This window comes from Engystomops pustulosus, chromosome 4, assembly GCF_040894005.1.
Source record: "Engystomops pustulosus chromosome 4, aEngPut4.maternal, whole genome shotgun sequence".
Lineage (NCBI taxonomy): Eukaryota > Metazoa > Chordata > Amphibia > Anura > Leptodactylidae > Engystomops > Engystomops pustulosus.
In genome coordinates, this window is record NC_092414.1 from 128,564,088 (window position 1) to 128,586,755 (window position 22,668).

At 40.2% G+C, this 22,668-nt stretch overlaps 1 protein-coding gene across 4 annotated transcripts in view; it reads right to left on the reverse strand.

The window, feature by feature from the left end:
• Positions 1-7,306: 7,306 nt before the first annotated feature.
• LOC140127115 (store-operated calcium entry regulator STIMATE-like) overlaps positions 7,307-22,668 on the reverse strand; it is a 63,398-nt gene continuing 48,036 nt past the window's right edge. Inside the window, exons 5-9 of one of the 4 annotated variants that reach the window (XR_011854954.1) lie at positions 18,873-18,985; positions 16,924-17,007; positions 16,078-16,203; positions 8,383-8,491; positions 7,307-7,534 (exon numbers count right to left, since the gene is read on the reverse strand). Coding sequence is in view for 1 of the 4 variants with exons in the window: in XM_072147422.1 (XP_072003523.1) it covers positions 8,453-8,491; positions 16,078-16,203; positions 16,924-17,007; positions 18,873-18,985 (362 nt within the window). In the remaining 3 variants the exon portion in view is untranslated. Of the gene's footprint in view, positions 8,492-16,077; positions 16,204-16,923; positions 17,008-18,872; positions 18,986-22,668 lie in introns of all 4 variants that reach the window. The other 3 variants (XR_011854952.1, XR_011854953.1, XM_072147422.1) reach the window with 3 other exon arrangements.

A 22,668-nucleotide genomic window follows, 5' to 3' on the forward strand; every position in this document is an offset into this window, starting at 1 on the left:
CTTTTGTATTATTTCTGTAGTGCAATGGCTAAGAAACTAAACCACATTACTATTTACATGGTCTTCTAAACACATTACATAATTAAATGCAGTCACATGAACATGGCAGTCTAAAAAAAATCAACAAAATCATCAGTGGAGATGTATCAGTGCTTGCACAACAGTTTTCTGGTTTACAAGCCCTGAAATAATTGCAATGGCTTGGAAACCGCTATATATACAGACTGTATAAGCTGTGGTTTGTTTGGAGACATGACCTGCATGCAACAAAGAGTGTAGTAGAGCATTGCATTTTCGATTGATCTCATACTGCCTGCATCTCACTTGGAGCTTAAAGGACACCTGTCATCAGGTCTGTGTCACTAGTCCTGTCACCTCTACCTGTTGGAGCAGCTCACAAGGATCCCATCCCAGCCTTTATCTAGTCATTTCATACATTATTCATTGTAAAATCATCTATTCTTTATCATGTAAATGAGGCTGGTCACATGGTCAGAGGCAGTGATGTCACCCCTGTTACCCCTCCCCTCTCCTCCCCCTGCTCATGTCTGTGTGTAATGTATAGTAAAGCATGGCTAGTGTGTGTGCTGCATCTGCTGACATGCTGCATCCTCCTAATATACAAGTGAGAAACACAGACATCAGCTACACATGAATCTGACATGTTCTCCTATAACATGGCTGCAGCCTGGAGCTGCTGTATCTCTCCTAAACACACACACATGCACGCACAGGCTGCAGGGGGCGTGGCCACCAGCACCAGGAATCACATCATTATACAGCCTCACATCATTGTACAGGCTGTCAGTCAAGCACTGGGGTGTGGCTGTGCCTCCCACTCATGAATAAGGTGGACAGCTTGAATATGCTAATGCTTCATTGGACATTTCACAGGTCATTTGCATACAGCTTTAGGACCTCATTGCTTAGGTTTACAGGCATGTAGAGGGACAATGAAGGGATAGAGACAATGCTCTCTAATGGCAGTTTATGAAAATATATTTAGTTTAGGGGGGTTATTTTGCATGACGGGTTCTCTTTAAGAACAACTATCTGTGGAAACATGTGCTGGCTAGATCCCACAGACCAAGCACAGTGCAGTGGACAGTGGTCCTTGCATCATAATTATCTTTGATGAAAGGACTGCCTTTTACTGTACTTTGCTTGATCCTTGGGATGTGACCAGAGCATGTGTCGGTTTCCATAGCCCAAACATGTTCATGCGCAAGTAGCCTAATACAGTTTTATGCATGAGAACTTGAATATGAAAGAAAAGTGGTTGTTTTCAAGCCTAGTTCTTATAATAAAACTTAGATGCCAGACCACCAGGGCAAGAGATGCAGGGACAAAACATTTACCGATCCAATAGAAGACTTGGTAAATGTTTAAGATAGTCAATGTTGAAATCACCCTACTCTACTTTAATTTTGTTTCAATACAGTGACAAGAAGTGACAAGTAGTAATTTTGCCTTGCTTAGCACATAATATATTATACTCATCACCTCTTGTACTGTTTATCTAGATTACTTGTAGAAATAACATTGTAGGGCTGGGACCTGGTATGTCAGAACATGGAGCTGACCTCATTAAGATTACATCATCATTCCACAGAGCTGTGTTCATTGCACAAAGGGCATATCTCCTCACACTGTATTCATTGCTCATCACACTTGTTTGTCAAGTAGTAACAGATATTCATATGATTCTAATTTCAATTTGAGTAGGTTCCTGAAGGGATCAAACTGAACATTAATAAGATGTATTATAGATAATATATATGTACGGTATATTATTTGTGTTTAGCTTGCTTTTAAAAACATAAATTGAATAAATAGAACTACTGAATGTCCAGGGCATATTTTGCAGTTCTGTTCTGCTCTTCTTTAAATGATGATATCTTTGGGACAGCCTTGCATATCTTTCTAACTTTAACAACCTGGTCCTTTTCTGTGTTTGAGTTTCTGTTCCTCACTTCCACATTCCAGGTTTACAAACCTGTATGAATGCTTGTTATCTGCGGACAAATTGTACTTCCAAGTGTCAATATTTAATATACCACACTATGAACACGACAAAAAAAATGCAACAGAGTCATTTTATTAGGGGCTTCACATTTATGAAACATTCCCTATGTTCTTTGGGTCAGTGCAATTGAGTAGATGCCAAATTTAGATATTTTAGTTATATTTCAATACCTTAAAAAAATTCAAACCTTTCAAGAAAAATGCTGGATTGCTACGGTTTGACACAAATAACTTTTTCATACTAAGGTGTAAAGAGCTGTGTAAGGAGTCTTCTTTGTAGGACAATCTCCAGTAATGTAATTGATACCATTTTGTGATTGTCACTTTTAATTATATTTTAATGTTGGGTGGAATGGCAAAAAAGAGTTTTTTTTCAATTACAAGGAATATTAATTTTTATATTTTGATAGAGCAGACATTTGGAATGCAAGGAAACCCAATATGCTGATGATTGTGCAGTATAAAAGGATATTTACTAGATCGGTAAACGATTACAGATACATCTAGGACAAGGGTCTCAGCTAGAGAAGAGTGAAGAGAAGAGTGTGACAAATCACAGCTATGGCTAGTAGTAAGGGGCATAAATCTGCTTGGCCGCTAATCAGGATACATGTCCAGGTTGCACAGGACATACCCCAACCACGATGACGAGGGAGTTGTTTGCGCCAATTGAAGCCAAGATGGCAGAAGACACATACTGCAGGATTTAGGTTGTTTACATACATGAAATTTTCTGTGTATAATATTTTATACACATATACACACGTATATATGAATATATATTTTCATGAAAGGTTTAAGCCAGTAATGCAAAAACATTGTCAAAAGCACTCAATCTGCTTCTCCTGTATAGAAGCGTATCTAATTTTTAATACATAAATCAAGGTAAACTGTGTAACTTCTAACAGCAGTTAGTTAGTAGTTACACTGCAGATCAGAGTCGGACTTTCACATTCAATTAAAAGAAAAACCCTTCAAATTCTAAATCTGGGTGAATTCTGCTGTATCTTTGCAAACCAGGTTTAGGTTGGAGCCTGACAAACATGAGGATCCTCTGGTGGGCCACTCTGACAGTGCTGCAGATGTAGCTGGATCATAGGATCCCGTAACTACTTAAAATCAAAATGATAGCAACTGAACTAACACAGGAATTTATAGGTTGGATGAGATTCTGAGAACCTTTAATGTGGTTCCAGATGCCTCATAACGAAAAAGAAAAATTGATGGTCCCACCCAAGTTCTGTAAAATGACATGTTGGCCAGGACATAAATTGCACGTGATCAATGAATATCTACTGTGTTCACATTATACAAGAAAAAAAAAAAGAAAATCCTTTTGTCTTACAAAAAAATGCCAGAAATGTATCAAACAAATATAAAATAATTTGCTACTTTTAATGTAACCAAAATGATCCCCAACATATCTAAAAAAAATTCCTGCAAAACATCATAGGCTGCATGCACAAAATAAACGCACAATTAAATATGTTTACCTATCTATAACAGTAACCTGGAATCCATCATCTAAATAATCTAATAACTAGAAGTTTTAAATAAGACGTCTGCTGCAAGTGTTTACCTAGATAATGGGCTAAAGTAAGATATGTCCCTATTTTGTGCCAAGTGCCTGGGGTGCACTGAACCAGGGAGAATGATCCAATCAATCTGTCTTTACCTCTTTTTTCCTTTCATTAAATTCTTCAAAGGTAAGGGTACATTCTAAATGTTACAGAGTAAAGGGTTTAACCATTTCAGTGTGGTTATGCAACTTCCCATAAATTGAAATACCGTATATACAGTACAGACCAAAGGTTTGGACACACCTTCTCATTCAAAGAGTTTTCACGACTATACAAATTATAGATTCAGTCTGAAGGCATCAAAGCTATGAATTAACACATGTGGAATTATATACTTAACAAAAAAAAGTGTGAAACAACTGAAAATATGTCTATATTCTAGGTTCTTCAAAGTAACCACCTACTTTGACATTCTCTTGATGAGCTTCAAGAGGTAGTCACCTGAAATGGTTTTCCAACAGCCTTGAAGGAGTTCCCAGAGATGCTTAGCACTTGTTGTCCCTTTTGCCTTTACTCTGAGGTCCACCTCACCCCAAACCATCTGTGGAGGTCAGGTCATCTGGCACAGCACCCCATCACTCTCCTTCTTGGTCAAATAGCCCTTACACAACCTGGAGGTGTGTATTCGAGGTGGCAGGCTATATACTGGGGTTATGGGCTGGCAGGCTATATACTGGGGGGCAGGGGGTTGGCCAGATATACTGGCTGGAGGCTGTAACGAATGCATTTCCCAACCTAGGCCTATACTCGAGTCATACGTATTTTGTGTAAAAATTAGGTACCTTGGCTTATACTTGGGTCGGCTTATACTCAAGTATATATGATATTGGTACTGTGCTGCAGCACTATAACGTCCAGCTTCTGGCACCGACTCGCAAGCGAAGCTGCTGAATGAAGCTGCAGTTGTCAGGTGTATATTACAGCTGACACCCTCATCTGCAACTACAATGGGAAATAACTGCAATTTAAGGAGATTCTGACGGCTTCCTCTATGGATCGAACCCCCTTGTTTCTTCCTCTAGCAGCTCCAAGGTTTGATGTGAACCCCGACGTTGATTAATGCCCCTGGATGCCCATGTTTTTTCTGTTTAGTGTGCAGGGTGCGCCAGATTCCGGATTTCTGGTGCAAGTTTTTTTTAATGAATATGGCACTTCCTGCACTGCCCCCACTGGTGCACTTTTAACATGCAAAGTCTGACAGAATTGTGTTGCAAGCCCTATGTTAAATGTGGCCCAGTTCCAGACTGTGCACCAGAACACTCCCCTATTTGCAGTATATGGGGGGGGGGGGGGGGGGATATTTATCTCTGCTTCTATGCCATTTTTTTGGCGTAGAAGCAGTGGAATAATCACAAATTCTTGTGCAGTGCAAGGATATGCTATTAAAATTGCAAATAAGCCACCTCCAGGCCATAAGGGCGTGGAGTGAGAATAGCGGGGCGCGGCCACCACTGGAAGGGGCAGGCACAGGGCATTCTTACCCCATGCATGCGTTCTTTAGCAAAACCAGAGAACTTTCATTTTCTGTTGTTTTTTTATGCAAAACTACACGAGGTCCGACCTGGCATAGTTTTGCTTGCTGGCTGCGCCACCCGGCAGATACATCATAACGATGTATCTGCCGCAGTGAGGGGAGCATGGACACTAGCATACGCCAGACAGACGTCTAATAAATAACCCCCTGTGTGTATATATGGCAAGTGTATACTGTATGTATTAGAATATGATGTATATGTAGAAAAAAAATAAATAAAAATAATATTATATATATATATATATATATATATATATATATATATATATATATATATATATATATATATACACACACACACACACATATACCTAACGACCCGTTGCCTTGGCGAAGCTGCACCTCATCCTGTCCTTATGCCTCTGAAATAAAAGAAGTTTGTTGAACATTGTTTTGGCGAGTGCCACGCTTTATTTCTTCTACCTTGCATATATACACTATATGTTTGTATATGTACTGTACAACAGGTATACAAATTTGCTGTGTAAATACTGTATGTGTTTATATATACACTATGTATTAGTTTATATATAAGTGCATAAATGTGTGCGTATAAGTGTATAAAAGAGTATATAAAAGTGAATGTTGGAGTCTACAACTTTATGTGTGTATAGGAGTGCGTGCGTGCGAAGATGTATATATTTTCTTAAAGGGAAGGGTGACACATGCAGAAATCCGCTATAGGGCCTAAAGCTCTCCTAGTAATGCCCCTCTTAGGGAAACAATGTCTTAGGCCAGTTATGTACCTAAAACTGCTGCTATTTAAAAGCTAGACCTCTAGGTGAACTGTACCATTCAGGCCCATGCCTTCCCAATTTGCCACATAAACTAAAATGTTACTCTTCTACAGTTTACAGCATGTGCATACAAACAGAACTGCTCATAAAGGTATTTTGACATGTTATGAATAATGGCCTTACTTCTGACATGACTTTACAATCCATACTTGTGGTATCATGCCTACATAAAATATAAGGTTCACCACTTCTATAAATATAAAAGCAGCTTTTTGACACTTTTTTTTACAGTCCGTTGTATATTGTATACATTAGCTGAATTCTTAATCTTGTGATGTTCCAGAATATGTAAATTAAAGAATCCCTTCACGCCATCATCTGTATGTATCAGCATTTCTATATTAAAATGTGAGTTTCACTTTATTTTCTTTGTGAATTTTTAATGGTATAAAAAAATTCTCCATGGTCCCAATAATGTCACTGAATACATTTCAATTGTTTAGTGATTTTAACGTTGCTCTCCTTCCCTGTATCATTATCCCACTTTACATAGGAGCTTTCATTTCCTTGTGACCAAGGCATTATGATACCCTAGGCAGGCAAGAATAATTGTGCCCTTACCTACAAGCCAAAACAATTCCTAATGACAGTATCATTGGTAGACTAGAGTTTAACCCTTTTATGACCAACGGTCATTTTGTTTATAGAGTTTGTTTATAGAGTATCAGAAAAAATACTATTTTTTTTTTACATTTTGCATTAAAGTAGTAAAATAAACCTTTATCAATTTATATTAAAATATGTACAGTGTCAATCTTTAACCCTTCCCCAGGTTCAGCTATAGATACAGAGTGTACATGTACATTTGCAAACTCTCCGATACCCTGCAGCTCCTTCTCTGTGCCGTTTTTCGGTTGACAGGCTGAGAGGGGCAATCTTCAAACAACTATTGATTCGGAACTGTGGAACCGAGAAACACTGGTGTCATTTTAAAGAGCAGAATTTAATATCACATCAGGAATGTGTTTCTAGGTGCCATAGAGTTCTAGTTACAGCTGGGAATAGATCACTGCTTTAACAGTGGATAAACGTGTCATGATCCCTATAATGTGAACAGCGCTATTGGTCTTGGCAAGTAATGAGTTACTCGGCATATTTCTTAATCCAGTTCCGGCCAGGCGGCTACTGCCTCGGGCTCCAGTGCTGTCTGTATTCCAGTGATAGGTGAAATAGTAGCCTGTCTGGTAGCCTGCCTGGAGCCAGAGCTGGACAGCAGGATCAGTGTGTACATCCTGTACAGAGATGGCATGAGTTCAAGGATGGTAGGAGGAATCCTCCAGATTTATGGGATCTGATAATGACTACTTAAAAGATGCAGGTCCTTATCAAGATCTTCTCTTCCAGCAACAGAAATGAACACAACACAATAATACCAAATAAAAAACACAATACTGTTTAATGTTATTTTATAGTTTTTTTTAGACAGTAATATAAATTTGAACCACAAAAGTTTCATTCGAGTTCGGAACAGAACTTTTTCTTTATACGTGATAGCTTTTGTTCACATAGATGCCATGGTATCCAGTTTTATAGGGAGCCTATTAGCAGTGTTGCTTTTGCATGGTAGAACAGAGCAGCAGACTAGGGTTTAGTGAAACCTGCAAAAACAGAATTTTGATACCAATGTATATACAGCCATATATGCTGCCATTTTACAGCAGTGCAACTATCTCTAGATTGTTCCTCCCCATACCTGCAAAGTTCCACAGTCAATTTGCAAAGATCACTCACCACCTATGCAAATGTCCACACGTGAGACCTATGATCGTTTCTCTTCTGGGGATAGCCTGGCATATCCATGTCCGTCCTGTTCAGCCGTGCCTTCAGTTCATTCTCAGAAATAAGAGAGATGCTGGGTGTATGCGTGACTCGTATGAATAAAGGAGATTATTTCTATTTGGCGAGACATACAACCAGCGCTCCATTTATTCCAAGCAAGCCCCTTGTAAAATCAGGAAGCTGAAGGTGTGGCTGAGCTAGAACATCATGAATATGCATAGATGGTGAGTCAACTATACAAACGGACTGTGGAAGTTTACAGGCATTGGGACAATATAGGGATAGTTGTACTGCTGCATAATAGGAGTTTTCAAAGACATGTTTATATATTGTGGGTTAGTTTAACTGATAGGTTCCCTTTAAGCAATGAAATATTTAACCTATGTGTATATAATTCGTATGTGTAATACTTGCAAAAGGAATGTCTGCTAGAGATCTCATTGGTCCACTTAAAAAGTAACATGACAAAAACCAGTAAAAATAAAGACTGTTTAACATGTTATAAAACATAAGTAACATAAGTTAGCCTTATATGTTGAATACCACTATCGTGGTACTGTGCTCTCAGTGTCCTGCATTCATTGCATGTTCCGAATAAATATTGCAGGTTTATACTTGCAATGATAACTTACTGACATGCACCTTCTTAATATTTAAGGATCAATACCAGAAGTCATAATCAGAAGCAGCAAATAATCTGTGTAGTGTTCCATAGAGAGTTGGGCAGATGCGTCATATTAACAATATGTACGGACAGGTGATGGGCCAAGCAAAGCCTGCAAGAAACAGAAAACAGAAATATTACAAGTGTAAATAATAAAATGGAGAGCTACAGTAATTGTTATATTGCACCACATTATTAGCATATGCACAGCTTGCATTTAAAGCCTTAAAAAGAGGTTCCAATGTGAAACTAAAAAAAAAGGTTACAAAAGCGCTCACTATATCTATACACGGAACAGTAAATCTGTGATTGGATAAGGTTTACTACTCCTTGTATAAGTATTTATCAAGTGAATGCCAAACTCCAGCTTCATTTGTAACTTCATGGCTCGTCTGAGTCCTTAACCACTACACACTTCTTCACTTACTAGACTTACACCAATCTTGTGTCAAAGCTTTTTTACTATATAGCAATAAAATATTTATAAAATATTGACAAAATTGCTAAAATGTTTGCATAGCAGTTTCAGTAATTTCATATAACACTACATGCATTAAGGGGCCCCAGGCTTACATCACCGAGCTACAATAACAAAGTTGAGGAAAATTTATAGTAGCTCCACAAATGATATAGCAGCAAATGTATGGGTAGGGTATGTATAAGATGATGAGATCATAATTACATAAAGTGGAAAATGATGGAGCCTGACATGGATACTTGTATTAGTGATAGTGAGAGAGTAATTTGGAGGGTCATTACTATGGAAACTAAAGGCTAAACAATGTTCTGAGGAGAACCATTGTGTGGAAAAGGAAATAATGAGGATTTGAGAATAAAGGTCAGTAGAGGAAGTTGAGAAAGCCAATGGGATTCATTCAGTGTACAGAATAATTCTCTCTGTGTTCAAATATGGATCTAAGAATTCAGAAAATGTCACTTTTACATAGTGATAAAGCCATTTACCGTATATACTCGTGTATAAGCTGAGTTTTTCAGCACAAAAAATGTGCTGAAAAACCTCGCCTCGGCTTATACACGAGTCAATTAAAAAAAATTTAATACTCACCCTCTGGTGCCCGGATCCACCGGCAGCGGCTCCCAAAGTTCAGGACATTAAATAAATAAACTTAGTTCTCACCTTCCAGCGATACTCACCTCCGATCCTCGGCGGTAACTCTCGATCCCCGGCGGCGGCTGTCTTCTTTCTTCTTTTGCCGGCAGAGTCGCGTCCATGTGATCTCCCCGACGGCGCTCACTATGATGCGGCAGTGTGACGTCATCAGCGGCGACACCGCCGCATCATAGTGAGCGCCGGCGGGGAGATCGCATGGAAGAAGCCGCTGCCAGGGATCGAGAGCCACCGCCGAGGATCGGAAGCCGGCGCCGGGGGTGAGTATCGCTGGAAGGTGAGAATTAGGTTTATTTTTTTTAATGTGCTCAACATACAGGGGGGCAGGCTGTCTGTATACATTAGGGGGGCAGGCTGTCTATATACATTAGGGGGGCAGGCTGTCTGTATACATTAGGGGGGCAGGCTGTCTGTATACATTAGGGGGGCAGGCTGGCTGTATACTAAACCCTCGGCTTATACTTGAGTCAATAGGTTTTCCCAGTTTTGTTGGTAAAATTAGGGGTCTCGGCTTATACTCGGGTCGGCTTATACTCGAGTATATACGGTACTTCAGTAAAAGAAAAATTAATTGCTTGAATCATTTTAGCTTAACATTTATTCCTAAATATTGTAAAAGCCTATACAAAGGCAGTCATGGAATATGGGCAGCTAAGGACTATTTTAATAGCTGCCACTACAGGTAATTCCTGTTTTAATTTTTACCAATAACCAGAAAGGGATTTAGCACTAAGTTTCCAAGTCTTGTACAAGAAAGATTCAAATATATACGTAAATTTTTTGGCCACACTTTAAAACATACTTCTTACGCCTTTAAGATCTTAAAGGGAACATGTCACCAGGAGACCCATGTTTAGCACTCCCCCAGTCCCCACAGAGCATAGTACATGCACTGCCAAAGTGGTTTTTGTATAAAAAAATTGGTTTTACAGAAAAAAAAGATATGTTATATTGTACCTTTCATTAGCATCTGCTGTGTGACTAGGCAGTTGCCTAATGGGAGGGACTGGAAAGGAGCAATTCCACCCCCACCCATGGGAAACATGTGACCTTTTCAAATATATGAATAACTCCTCACACTCGGGATTGGCTGTAGAGAAGCAGGGGGCGTCGCTAAGCCAAGTGATGTGTGTTTTCATATATTTGAAAAGGTCACATGGAGTAGCTGTTCCCCAAGGGTGGGGGGGAACTGCTTCTTTCCGGCCCCTCCCATTTGGCAACTGCCTAGTCACACAGCACATGCTAATGAAAGGTTCCACATAACATATCTTTTTTTCTGTAAAACCAATTTTTAATACAAAAACACTTTGGCAGAGTATGTACTATGCTCTGTGGGGACTGGGGGAGTGCTAAAAATGGGTCTCCAGGTGACAGGTTCCCTTTAAAGCATCAGTATATTTTTACAATGTTTAAAATGTTAGCGCTAGTGTTAGCGCTAAAGAACTTTGCAATCTGAGCTGTTGACTCCTTAACCCCTTAACGCTGCAGCCCTTTTTCATTTTTGCGTTTTCATTTTTCACTCCCCACCTTCAAAAATCTATAACTTTTTTATTTTTCCATGTACAGAGCTGTGTGATGGCTTATTTTCTGCATAACAAATTACACTTCAAAATGGTGGTATTTAATATTCCAAGCAGTGTACTTGGAAGCAGGAAAAAAATTCCAAATGCAGTGAAATTGGTAAAAAAATGCATTTGTGCCGTATTCTTGTGGGCTTGGATTTTACGAATTTCACTGTACGCCCCAAATGACAGGTCTACTTTATTCTTTGGGTCGTTAAGATTACGGGGATACCAAATTTGTATAGGTTTTATAACGTATACATTGAAAAAAATTAAAACCTCCTGTACAAAATTTTTGGGGGGATTTTGCCATCTTCTGGTACTAATAACTTTTTTATACTTTAGTGTACGGAGCTTTGGGAGGTGTCGTTTTTGCGGATTTTGATGACGTTTACAATGTTATCATTTTTAGGACTGTGCAACCTTTTGATCACTTTTTATAGAATTTTTTTTTTTAAATGGCAAAAAAGTGCCATTTTCGACTTTGGGCGGGATTTTCCGTTACGGGGTGTGCAGCAAAGACTTACCGGCTATGGAGAGAGCTCAGCCCGTGAGCCTTCTCCGTGCACCCGCACCCAGCATGTGACTTAATACTATGTCACATGTCGGTAAGGGGTTAATGTAAAAAATTCACATTGTTTCTTATTGGGTTGCACAATAGTAGAAAAATATGTTTGGCATTTTCTGAAAACAGAGTTCGGTTCCCTTCCCTTAAATGGAGATTGAATACCACATATAACCAGTAGACATATGGTTAATTTTTTTTAGAAAAAGCTGCTTAAAGGAAATCTACAATCAAAATTAAGCATGATACATCAGGGACACTTACTTATAGATGCAGATACTGCGACTGTGGTAATCCTATATGTTATCTTTGGCCTCCTTTCTTCTGAAATTATGATTTTTCTTTTGAGCATGAAGGGCTCTGGTGGGTGTTTCCAGAGCCCCTGGTGCTGTAGCTTCACAGGCAGTTTATTGAATTTTTTTTTTTATTTTTCCAAACGGCAAAAAAAGTGCCATTTTTGACTTTAGGCTCTATTTCCAGTTATGGGGTTCAACATCTGGAAAATAACATTTATTATATTTTGAAAGATCGGACATTTAGGGATGCACTGATACCAAACTTATTTATGATTTTACCTGTTTATTTAAAGCAGTTCTAGGGAAAGGGGAGCGAATCGAAGTATTAGGTTTTTACATTTTTAAAATTTTTTTTTACTATTTTTCAGGCCCCTAGGGTACTTTAACACTAGGTTGTCTGATAGATCCTACCATATACTGCCATACTACAGTATAGAATTATATGGGAATATTCCACATCATGTGCAAATCGCACATTGCAATAATTGGTGCAAAACTAGAGAGCCACTTTGTGTGACCCAAGGCTGTCATAGCAATGGATCCATTCTCCCCGATGACGTCACTGGGAGCGGTGATCCGATCCAAGATGGTGGCGCCCACGCACCACTGGCTCTTTAATGCTGCCGCTGAATGGGTGTTACCAGTATGAGCTTGCTGCAATATGCATTAAAAAAAACACTTATCGGCTATGGAGAAGAATCAGCCCGTGAGTCCTCTCCAATCACCTGCAGCAAATGTGTGACATTCTACTACGTCAAGTGTCGAAAATGGGTTAAAGCATAACTTAACTGAAGCCATTTTCTTTCTTATTTCAGAAAAGAATAGTGCAGTTGACAAAAGTAAAGCTATTATATACTTTATTGAGGAAAAAAGATTCTATCCGTTTTCTGATCCTTTCTTTCCCTTTAGTGAGAAGGGTCTGTAAACAACAAATGGATAAGAATGGAAGCTATAGCTTTTTCACATTCTTGATAAAGAATCACAACAACCTAAACAAATTGCATATTCTAATTCCCCATTCAGCTAACTTTCCAGGGAGATGCTTAGGAAGTAGAACGTCATACTTCTTAAGTGACTCATTATTTCTTGGCTTCACTATACACCAACATCTGCTCACAGCCTTGAACTACCAGACTGTCAAAAGCAAAGTCTAACGCAGCTGACAACAATAGTTGTTTCATTTTGCTTGACTATCTGAGAACTGACAGTAAATTTATGCCCTCAAATATATTACCATATATATTTATGTATAAGCCGAGTTTTTCAGCACAAAAAGTTTGCTGAAAAATCACACCTCGGCTTATACTCAAGTCAATTAAAAAAAAACAACTTACATACTCACCTTCCAGTGTCCCCGATGCTTGTCGCGGGTCCTCTTCTGTCTTCTCTCCGCTGTAACAGCAGGCAGAGCCGCAGCCAAGCGATCTGCAGGCCGGCGCATACTATGATGCGCCCGCTGGTGTCATCATAGTATGCGCTGGCCGGCAGATCACATGGTCGCGTCTCTGCCGGCTGTTACAGCGGAAAGAAGACAGAAGAGGACCAACGACAAGCATCGGGGACCCCGAAAGTATGTAAGTTTATTTTTTTATGGGAGCTGGCTGTATACTACTGGGGGCGGGCAGGCTGTATACTACTGGGGACTTGCTGGATATATACTGGGAGGCTGTGACCAATGCATTTCCCACCCTCGGATTATAATCGAGTCAATAGGTTTTCCCAGTTTTCATGGTAAAATAAGGGGCCTTGGCTTATACTCAGGTCGGCTTATACTCAAGTATATACGGTATTTTATATCTAATTCACCCCTTCAAAGCTATAAAAAAAGCTCCTATAAAATGATTGTGGCACACTGAAACTATTGCGCCACCTGTGTGAGGGAGAGCAGCTTTCATAAAGAAGGCACTCTGAAGTCTAATCCTCGTAACCAATTGTATAAGCGTCTTTAAGACTTCTGATATGCTACCTGCAATAAGTACTATTACTAGGTTGGAAAGTCAAGGGCCCTGGTCTTAGTTAAATTGGTGATGGGGCTACGCAAATTCTACAATCCCTACAGCTGCGCTACCGACCATGTACAAGGGAAACCATTTCACAAGCAAAATTTGAAACATATGCATGATCAACTTTGCAATAAGCCTCCAATTTGATATATCCACCTTGCCGAACATAGGTCACTTCAATGGCGTGTTACCCCTTAGCGTTCAACGCCGTACAAGTACTGCGCGGGCACCCGCTATTAGCCAAGCCGGCACCGAGAGTCGGGGAGTGTAAGCAGAAATCTACTGCTGACATCCCCGATTAACACCCGCGGTCGGAGTGGGCTCCGATCACAGGTGTTTAACCCGTTAAATGCAGAAGTAAGCACGACTGCAGCATTTAACTTTCCGCACCATCTTCGGAGGGCGTCCATTGTTCTTATTGTAGCCCTCGGGTCCTATCAGGATCCCAGGACTGTCTGCAGGCAGTGCCTGCAAGATGACGTCTATATCATCTTAAAAGGCACAGTGTCAGCCCATGCATGTGCATAGGCAGACACAGCTAATACCCTGCAAAACATCAGTATTGCCCTGTATTATCATGGACAAGCAAACATCCGTAAAAACACGAAGAATAAAAGTAAATAATTAGAACCCGCACAATAAACGCCATAAAAAACCCAGGGAAAAAGCCTGCCAAAAATTATGATTTTTACTACAAAAAATGCAATAAAAAGTGTTAAAAAACATATGTACTCCAGGATGATACTGTTGAAAAGTATAACATGTCCAGCCATCAACCAGCAATGTAGCCAAAAAAGTAAAAATGTTATTCCACCTGTAAGACAACGATACAAAAATGATCGATTTTTCCCCACATTAGGGTTTTACTTGGCAAATTTAGTAAAACATAAGAAAAAAAATATACAAGTATGGTATCCCCGTAATCGTATTAACCCTTAAAATAAAGAGAACATGATTATTAGACTATACAGTGGACAAAAAAAAAAAAAAAAGTAAAAAAATCCATGTCCAGAATTGATGCTTTTGTACTCCTGCCCTCAAAAAAACGTTCCTAAATTTTCAACAATAGGGAATACCAACCCCAAAATGGTAACACTGGAAAAAGCATCTCATCCCGCTGTCACATTGCCCTGATAATGAAAAAGCTGAAATTTTATAGCCTACTAAAGGGGCCAATGAGAAAACTAAAAGTGGGTTAACAATCTTCCTAAAAGTGGTTTCTGATAGTTTGAGGGGTGCAGATTTTAAAATGGGTTGATTATGTAGGGTGGTTTTTATGCTAAATATTTAAAAAATTTCATTCAAAACAGTATTTATCCCCAAAGTAGTCAATTCCGAAAATACAGAAAAGTGTTATTCGATTTGTAAGGCGCGTGACATCAAAATAAATTATCCACCAAACATTTAAAAAATTATGAAAATGTAAACTAGACATATGGGAAAAGAATTCATAATTTTTTTCTTTTTTGCAAATAAACACAAAACTTATCATCCAAAATTTACCACTAAAATGAAGTACAACTGTTAAAAAAGTACATATAAAAATAAATAAAAAAATAAAGTTACAAAATTCCCCAATCCAACAGCAGCAGACTCTTTTACCGATACAGTCCAAATACAATATATTGCAATACTGTTGCATTGTATTGTAGAAATGAAAAGTCCTGATCTATAAACATACAAAACCTGTTATTCCCGCAGGAACTTCCACAGCAAAAATAGCGTCCAAAACACCACTTTTTTTTTGTCATTTTGCACCACATAAAAAAATTTGTAAAAAAAGCGATCAAAAAGCTTGTACAGTTCCAAAATGGTAGCAATGAAAAAGTCATCATATCCCACAAAAATTACGCCTTACACAGTTCCATACGTCAAAGAATAAAAAAGTTATTAGCATCAGCATATGGCAAAGACACAAAGACTAAAAGGGGAGGTGAAATAAAAACAGAGTCCGAAAGAAAAATGTCACATAAGCATTTTTTTCATCAAGTTATCTGCATTTGGAATTTTTTGCCCCACTTCCTAGTACAGTCTGAAGTGTTGCTTTCAATTAAAGAAAAACGTGTGCTCTCACATGATTTAAATATAGATTTTGTTCCATGAAGAAGTGATAACAAAGTCTATGTACCACGCAAGGTCTTACCTGCGTTTCGTCATCAACTACTGATGGTGAGCCATCTGCAGATTCGCTGTCTATAAGATCGTTGTCTACTATTAATCTTTTGTATTTTCTCATAATTAAACTGTCCACCACCCAAAACATTATAGCCTAAAAAGGAAACAAAAGGCAAACTTAATACCTCTAAGACATCCATTACAATGTAACAACATTAAATTAAATACATTTACCAAGTGATAAGACCCAATTTTACTGTACTATGGTGGTAGGCATGGTTGTCCGAGTCCTGCTATTCCCTCCCAAACCTCAGGCTGAGTCATCAGTACCGGGACTGCGGCCTCATCATCCTGTCATTGCAAAAGTCCAGATACAGGGGTTGACTACTGACAGGGTCCTTGGTATAACCCCCAAATCACAGCTGCCTGATGGAATCACTGTCCACAAGCAGCTGCTTGTCAGAAGTAAAGTTAACAATGGGTGATGCTTGGCACCATATAAGCCTGTATACATAGCTTGATATCAGGAAGTATAACTCAAGTGAATCAGGTGACTCAGTTCTGTCTTATCTTTCTCATGTATTAAATTAGTACCTTTACTGTCCTGTTGAGATCAGTCAGCATGAAATGTGCTCATTTATAAGATTTTAATTAAGTTGATTGAAAGATAAAGAGTTCTAACCAAATGCAACTGGTCATAAACAATTTAACAAAGGTAGTAGAGGCCAACATATTAAATGTCATGATCCCAATACAGAAGTGTATGTTACAATCTTTTGTCCATGAGCCATTAAATCTACTTTCCCATGGCACAACAATTCGGCACAATACACTAAAATGGCCATTAGGCAGGCATCACAAGAGCTCTACTCACATTGACTATAAAAGGCACCACCAGCATAACCAGGACGAGCTCCAGCTTGGGATCTGGAATGTAGTCCAATAGAATTTTCTGAAGCTGCATAGAGAAAGTTAAAAAACAAGGGGATATACATTATACAAACAGACCTGTCACTTTAGATGTTTCCCAGCCAAAGTTTACACAGTAATTGAAATGTTAAAGCAAAGATACAATAACATATTACACAGTAGAGTGGAGAGCGGGGACATTACCAGCAGACAAACGAGGTCATACAGAAACAGAGACATCTGCTATACTTCGGTTCTGAGTGTGCCCGAGTGGTTTACATACCAACATTTTGGCGCTTCTGTTTATTAGGGAAATAATCTGTGCATAATTTTTCACCAGGGTGCAAGAAGTTCCAGGCAATTTGGTCAGTCCGTGAAATCCAGCCAGCACACAGTCCATTTTTCACTGGCCCCCAGGCAGCATAGCATACAGCCTGTCCCCAGGCAGCATACAGATAAAAAAAAGTAAACTTAAAACTCACCCTCGAGTGTCCCCGATGTTCGTCGCGGCTCCCGGTGGCTTCTTCTCTCTTCTCTAGAGTCGTGTCCATGCGATCTGCCGGCCGTCGCACACTACGATGACGTCATCAGCAGCGTCACCACCGCATCATAGTGTGCGACGGCCGGAAGATTGCATGGACGCGACTCTGTCAGCAAGAGAAGAGAGAAGAAGCCGCCGGGAGCCGCGACGGGGATCGGGAGCCACGACTAACATTTTTTTTTACTATTTTATTATTGACTCGTGTATAAGCCGAGGTGAGGTTTTTCAGCAAATTTTTTGTGCTGAGAAACTCAGCTTATACAAGAGTATATACGGTAGTTCTTTGCCACCAACCTAAGCTGGCACAAGACCATACTATAGTACATTGCAGAAATAGGTTCATAAAACTGCCCCATGATACAGTACTAAAATTATAATATTTGTGCAACAAACACTGGCAACTCCTGCTCATCGCATACAAAGTATACGATCCTGCATTTCAGAATAAGTACTGGTAAATCATCACAGTGGATTTTTATACATTCAGAATCTGAGGAAAGGTGTGTATGATGGGTCAGCAACCCAGCAAGCAGTGCATGGTTTAGTAGATTTCCAGTCGCTCAAGTACCATTGCTTACATGTGGTAGAAAGTGCTGAGAGTCTACAAACATTATACTATTCAAAAGACTAAACTAATGCCTGTCTTGTTCAGCTTCTGCACCCCTTAGAGGGCTTATGATTGGTTATTGATAAAGTGATGAAATATGTGGCAAATTGTGCTATAAATGCTTTATTAAATAATAGGATGGCACAACAGAAGAGTCATAAAGCAAATGTAAGCCTACATTACATATATATTATATATCTAATATATGAAATTATTGTTAATGAATCTTTACCTGCGGAACAATTTTATCCAGGGAAAATGGTAAAAAGAAACAAGTGCCTCTAGTGCAAGCCATGATATCAGGCAATTATTTGCCAAATATATGTTTATTTAGGGATATTTTATATAGATTTTTTTTGTCCAGAATGTTTAACATGAAACAATCAGCCAGTGAGTTACAAGAACTAATTTTACACACAGGAGTGTAACTCACTACATACGGTACATTGCCATTAAATATAAACAGGAGTAAGAAGTGTTGTCCACAGAAAAATTATTTATAGGTCTTGAATGATGGAAATATATAACTGCCTGGTCGTATATACATTTTATGTCATAGTAAACCACACTGCTATTAATGTTAGATGATGTGTGTCAAAGTAACTGTCTAGATCTTGCCATGATGAAGACCAGCGTGGCATACTTCTCAGGATTTAATGTGCAGAATGAATAAACATAGTTACCCACCAGAACTATGTGCCCATCCAAACTCTACACAGACACTATTCTATCAACTCAATTTCTACACAAACTTATGATTGCTTACCTTTGTCCATCCAGGAATGAGCAGAACAAGGCTTATTATGGTCTTTTCAAGAACCATTATTAAGAGATAAAGCCCACATTGACCAAGCCACGCAGCTGCCTGTGGGGGGTCCCCTAGGAAATAAGAAATGCTGTGTTAGTGCTGAAAAGGCTTCCATATTTGTGATACTAGATCTGTGCAGATGCATATGGCAAGAAAGGAATCTAAATGGAAATGGTGAAAATCAAGAAGACAATGCTTTAGGTTATCTATGCATCATAATGATACTCTAAATCCCTTTTCATTGTAAATAATTCAGCACTGGCATTGCACTCTCCAGTTTTCACATTAAAATGTAACCAAACTTTTGAAGCCATTTTTTTATTCCAGAAATCAATTATGCAGGAAACTTTCCCTGCAGTGGGCAGTAATTCTGAAAGCATATTTAAAGTTCAAACACAGCAGATAGAGTATATTTTGTAGAGCGGAAAATAAAATCAACCACTTGCCTTTTTGTTGTTTGAATCGGAAGTCACTAACACAACTGCATTTTCATGCCCATACAAGATCATATTTTATTTAGCCACAAAACCTTGCCATGCATGATAAAATCTACCGTATATACTCGAGTATAAGCCGAGACCCCTAATCTTACCACCAAAAATTGGGGAAAACTACTGACTCGAGTATAAGCCGAGGGTGGGAAATGCATTGGTCAATCCCCCCCCCAGTAGTATACAGCCGCCCCTAGTAGTATACAGCCTGCCAGCCCCCATGTAGTATACAGCCGCCCCTAGTAGTATACAGCCTGCCAGCCCCCATGTAGTATACAGCAGCCCCTAGTAGTATACAGCCTGCCAGCCCCCATGTAGTATACAGCAGCCCCTAGTAGTATACAGCCTGCCAGCCCCCATGTAGTATACAGCAGCCCCTTGTAGTATACAGCCTGCCAGCCCCCATGTAGTATACAGCAGCCCCTAGTAGTATACAGCCTGCCAGCCCCCATGTAGTATACAGCAAGCCCCCAGTAGTATACAGCAAGCCAGCCCCCATGTAGTATACAGCAAGCCAGCCCCCATGTAGTATACAGCAAGCCAGCCCCCATGTAGTATACAGCAAGCCAGCCCCCATGTAGTATACAGCAAGCCCCCATGTAGTATACAGCAAGCCCCCATGTAGTATACAGCAAGCCCCCATGTAGTATACAGCAAGCCCCCATGTAGTATGCAGCAAGCCCCCATGTAGTATGCAGCAAGCCCCCATGTAGTATGCAGCAAGCCCCCATGTAGTATGCAGCAAGCCCCCATGTAGTATGCAGCAAGCCCCCATGTAGTATGCAGCAAGCCCCCATGTAGTATGCAGCAAGCCCCTAGGAGTATGCAGCAAGCCCCTAGGAGTATGCAGCAAGCCCCTAGGAGTATGCAGCAAGCCCCTAGGGGTATGCAGCAAGCCCCTAGTGGCATACAGCAAGCCCCTAGTAGCATACAGCAAGCCCCTAGTAGCATACAGCAAGCCCCTAGTAGCATACAGCCAGCCCCCAGTAGCATACAGCCAGCCCCTAGTAGCATACAGCCAGCCCCTAGTAGCATACAGCCAGCCCCTAGTAGCATACAGCCAGCCCCTAGTAGCATACAGCCAGCCCCTAGTAGCATACAGCCAGCCCCTAGTAGCATACAGCCAGCCCCTAGTAGCATACAGCCAGCCCCTAGTAGCATACAGCCAGCCCCCCACACAGCCCTTGAAAAAATAAACTTATATACTCACCCTCCGATGTCGGCGCGGATTACCGATGTCCCCGATGTCAGCGCATTCCGTCTTCTTTCTTCTCCGCGGCTCCTCTTCTTTCTTCTGTCATGGACGCAGCCATGGTTTCTTCTAGCAGGCGCATACTCTGACGTGGCCGCTGCTGACATCATAGTATGCGCGTCCACGAACAAAACATGGCCGCGTCCATGACAGAAGAAAGAAGAGGAGCCGCAGAGAAGAAAGAAGACGGAACACGCCGACATCGGGGAGCCGCGCCGACATCGGGGGCGAGTGTATAAGTTTATTTTTTTTAAGTGGGTACATTTTTTTTTGTAATCGACTCGTGTATAAGCCGAGGGGATGTTTTTCAGCACATCTTTTGTGCTGAAAAACTCGGCTTATACGCGATTATATTACTCGGCTTATACACGAGTAATTTAAAAATTATACTAATTAGAGAGCCTGGATCGGCAGAGGCCAAGTGAAGTCATTTGGCCTCCTCCTTTCCCTGATTATTCACGCCTCCTTCCTCTGCTGATCACCTCCCCGCCCTCTAATTGCCCTTTCCAAGAGGCAGCACTCGTGCAGCTGGCTGCTCACTGTCTTCATTGAGTGAAGCCGCCGTGGTCATGACATCACCTCCGATCTCTGTATACAAACAGTAGCTGGCAGTGATAAATTGCACCATAGCTTACCTGAAGATTAGGCGAGTATATGTGGTTTATTATTTTTCGGCTCCTCCACCCAGCCATAAATAAGTATAAAAAATGATTCCTGAACAGACCCTTTAACACTGGTAACTACAGACTGTTCAGGTTTCACATGGATGAACACAGCCTTAGAAAAAAAATATAATAGAGCAGTGCTGTATATAGCTACAAGGGTAGGTCATTTTTAATATATCCATATTGGTAAAATAATAATTCTCTATAGTGATACAATGTGCATTAAAACAGACATTAAAGGAAATCTACCAAAAAAATCAAGCATGATAAACCAGGGTCATTTACTCACAGATCCAGGCAGATTACCACAGTCAATCTTCTTATATTTGTTATTCATGGCCTCTTTCCTTCTAAATCAACTTTTAAAAATGATGTCACTAAGCCAGAAGGGCTACCCTAGCCTCTATGTGCTCTGGCTTTACAAACTATCATTACTCTGTACAGTAGGTCACAGTCTCACCCTCCTCCTGCACTTCCTGTAGCACATAGTGAGCACACAGTGGCAGAGAGGAAGTGCTCCAGCACGGGGGGGGGGGGGGGGGGGGGGCCAGTTTGTAATTAAAATAATTTTACAGGGGTTGTCCGAGTTTAAAAAAAAAATAAAAAATATGTGGCCGGGAGCAGGCTGCCTAAAACAATAAAGCTGTACTTCCGGTGCCCTCCGGTATCCAGCGCTGCTGTCGCTCCAGTCCGGGCGCCATGAAAACAAACATGGCCGCCGGAGCAGCGCTGCATTCAGCTTCCGGCCGGCCGTGGCCGGGTACGCCTATCCATCCCTATACACAGCATTGTCTATGGGGGCCGTAAGGTTGTCGGGTCCGGCCGGAAGCTGAATGCAGCGCTGCTCCGGCGGCCATGTTTGTTTTCATGGCGCCCGGAGCGACAGCAGCACTGGATAAGGGAGGGCACCGGAAGGTAAGTACAGCGTTATTGTTTTAGGCAGCCCGCTCCCGGCCACATATATTTTTTTTTCAAAACTCGGACAACCCCTTTAAACATTGATTTTAGATGAAAGGAGGCCATGGATAACAAATAGAAGTAGATTTCCTATAAAGTTTTGTATCAGGTATGGTATCTATATTGAAATAACATAATTTACATGACCGTAAATGGTTTTTAGATATACAAAATTCTTTCAGGTTGTTTAATCATATTATGTAAAGGAATAATAGGACATACAAGAACATTTTATCCCAATTCTAGGTCAATCATTAACAAGAGACATTTGCTAAATAAAAAGAAAAGTCTTATGAACGGGTTATTTAGAGTAGTCATGTAAACAGATGGAAAAGCTATAAACTTTGATATGGGAAAAGAAAAGAGAAAAATTACTTAAATTACTTTAA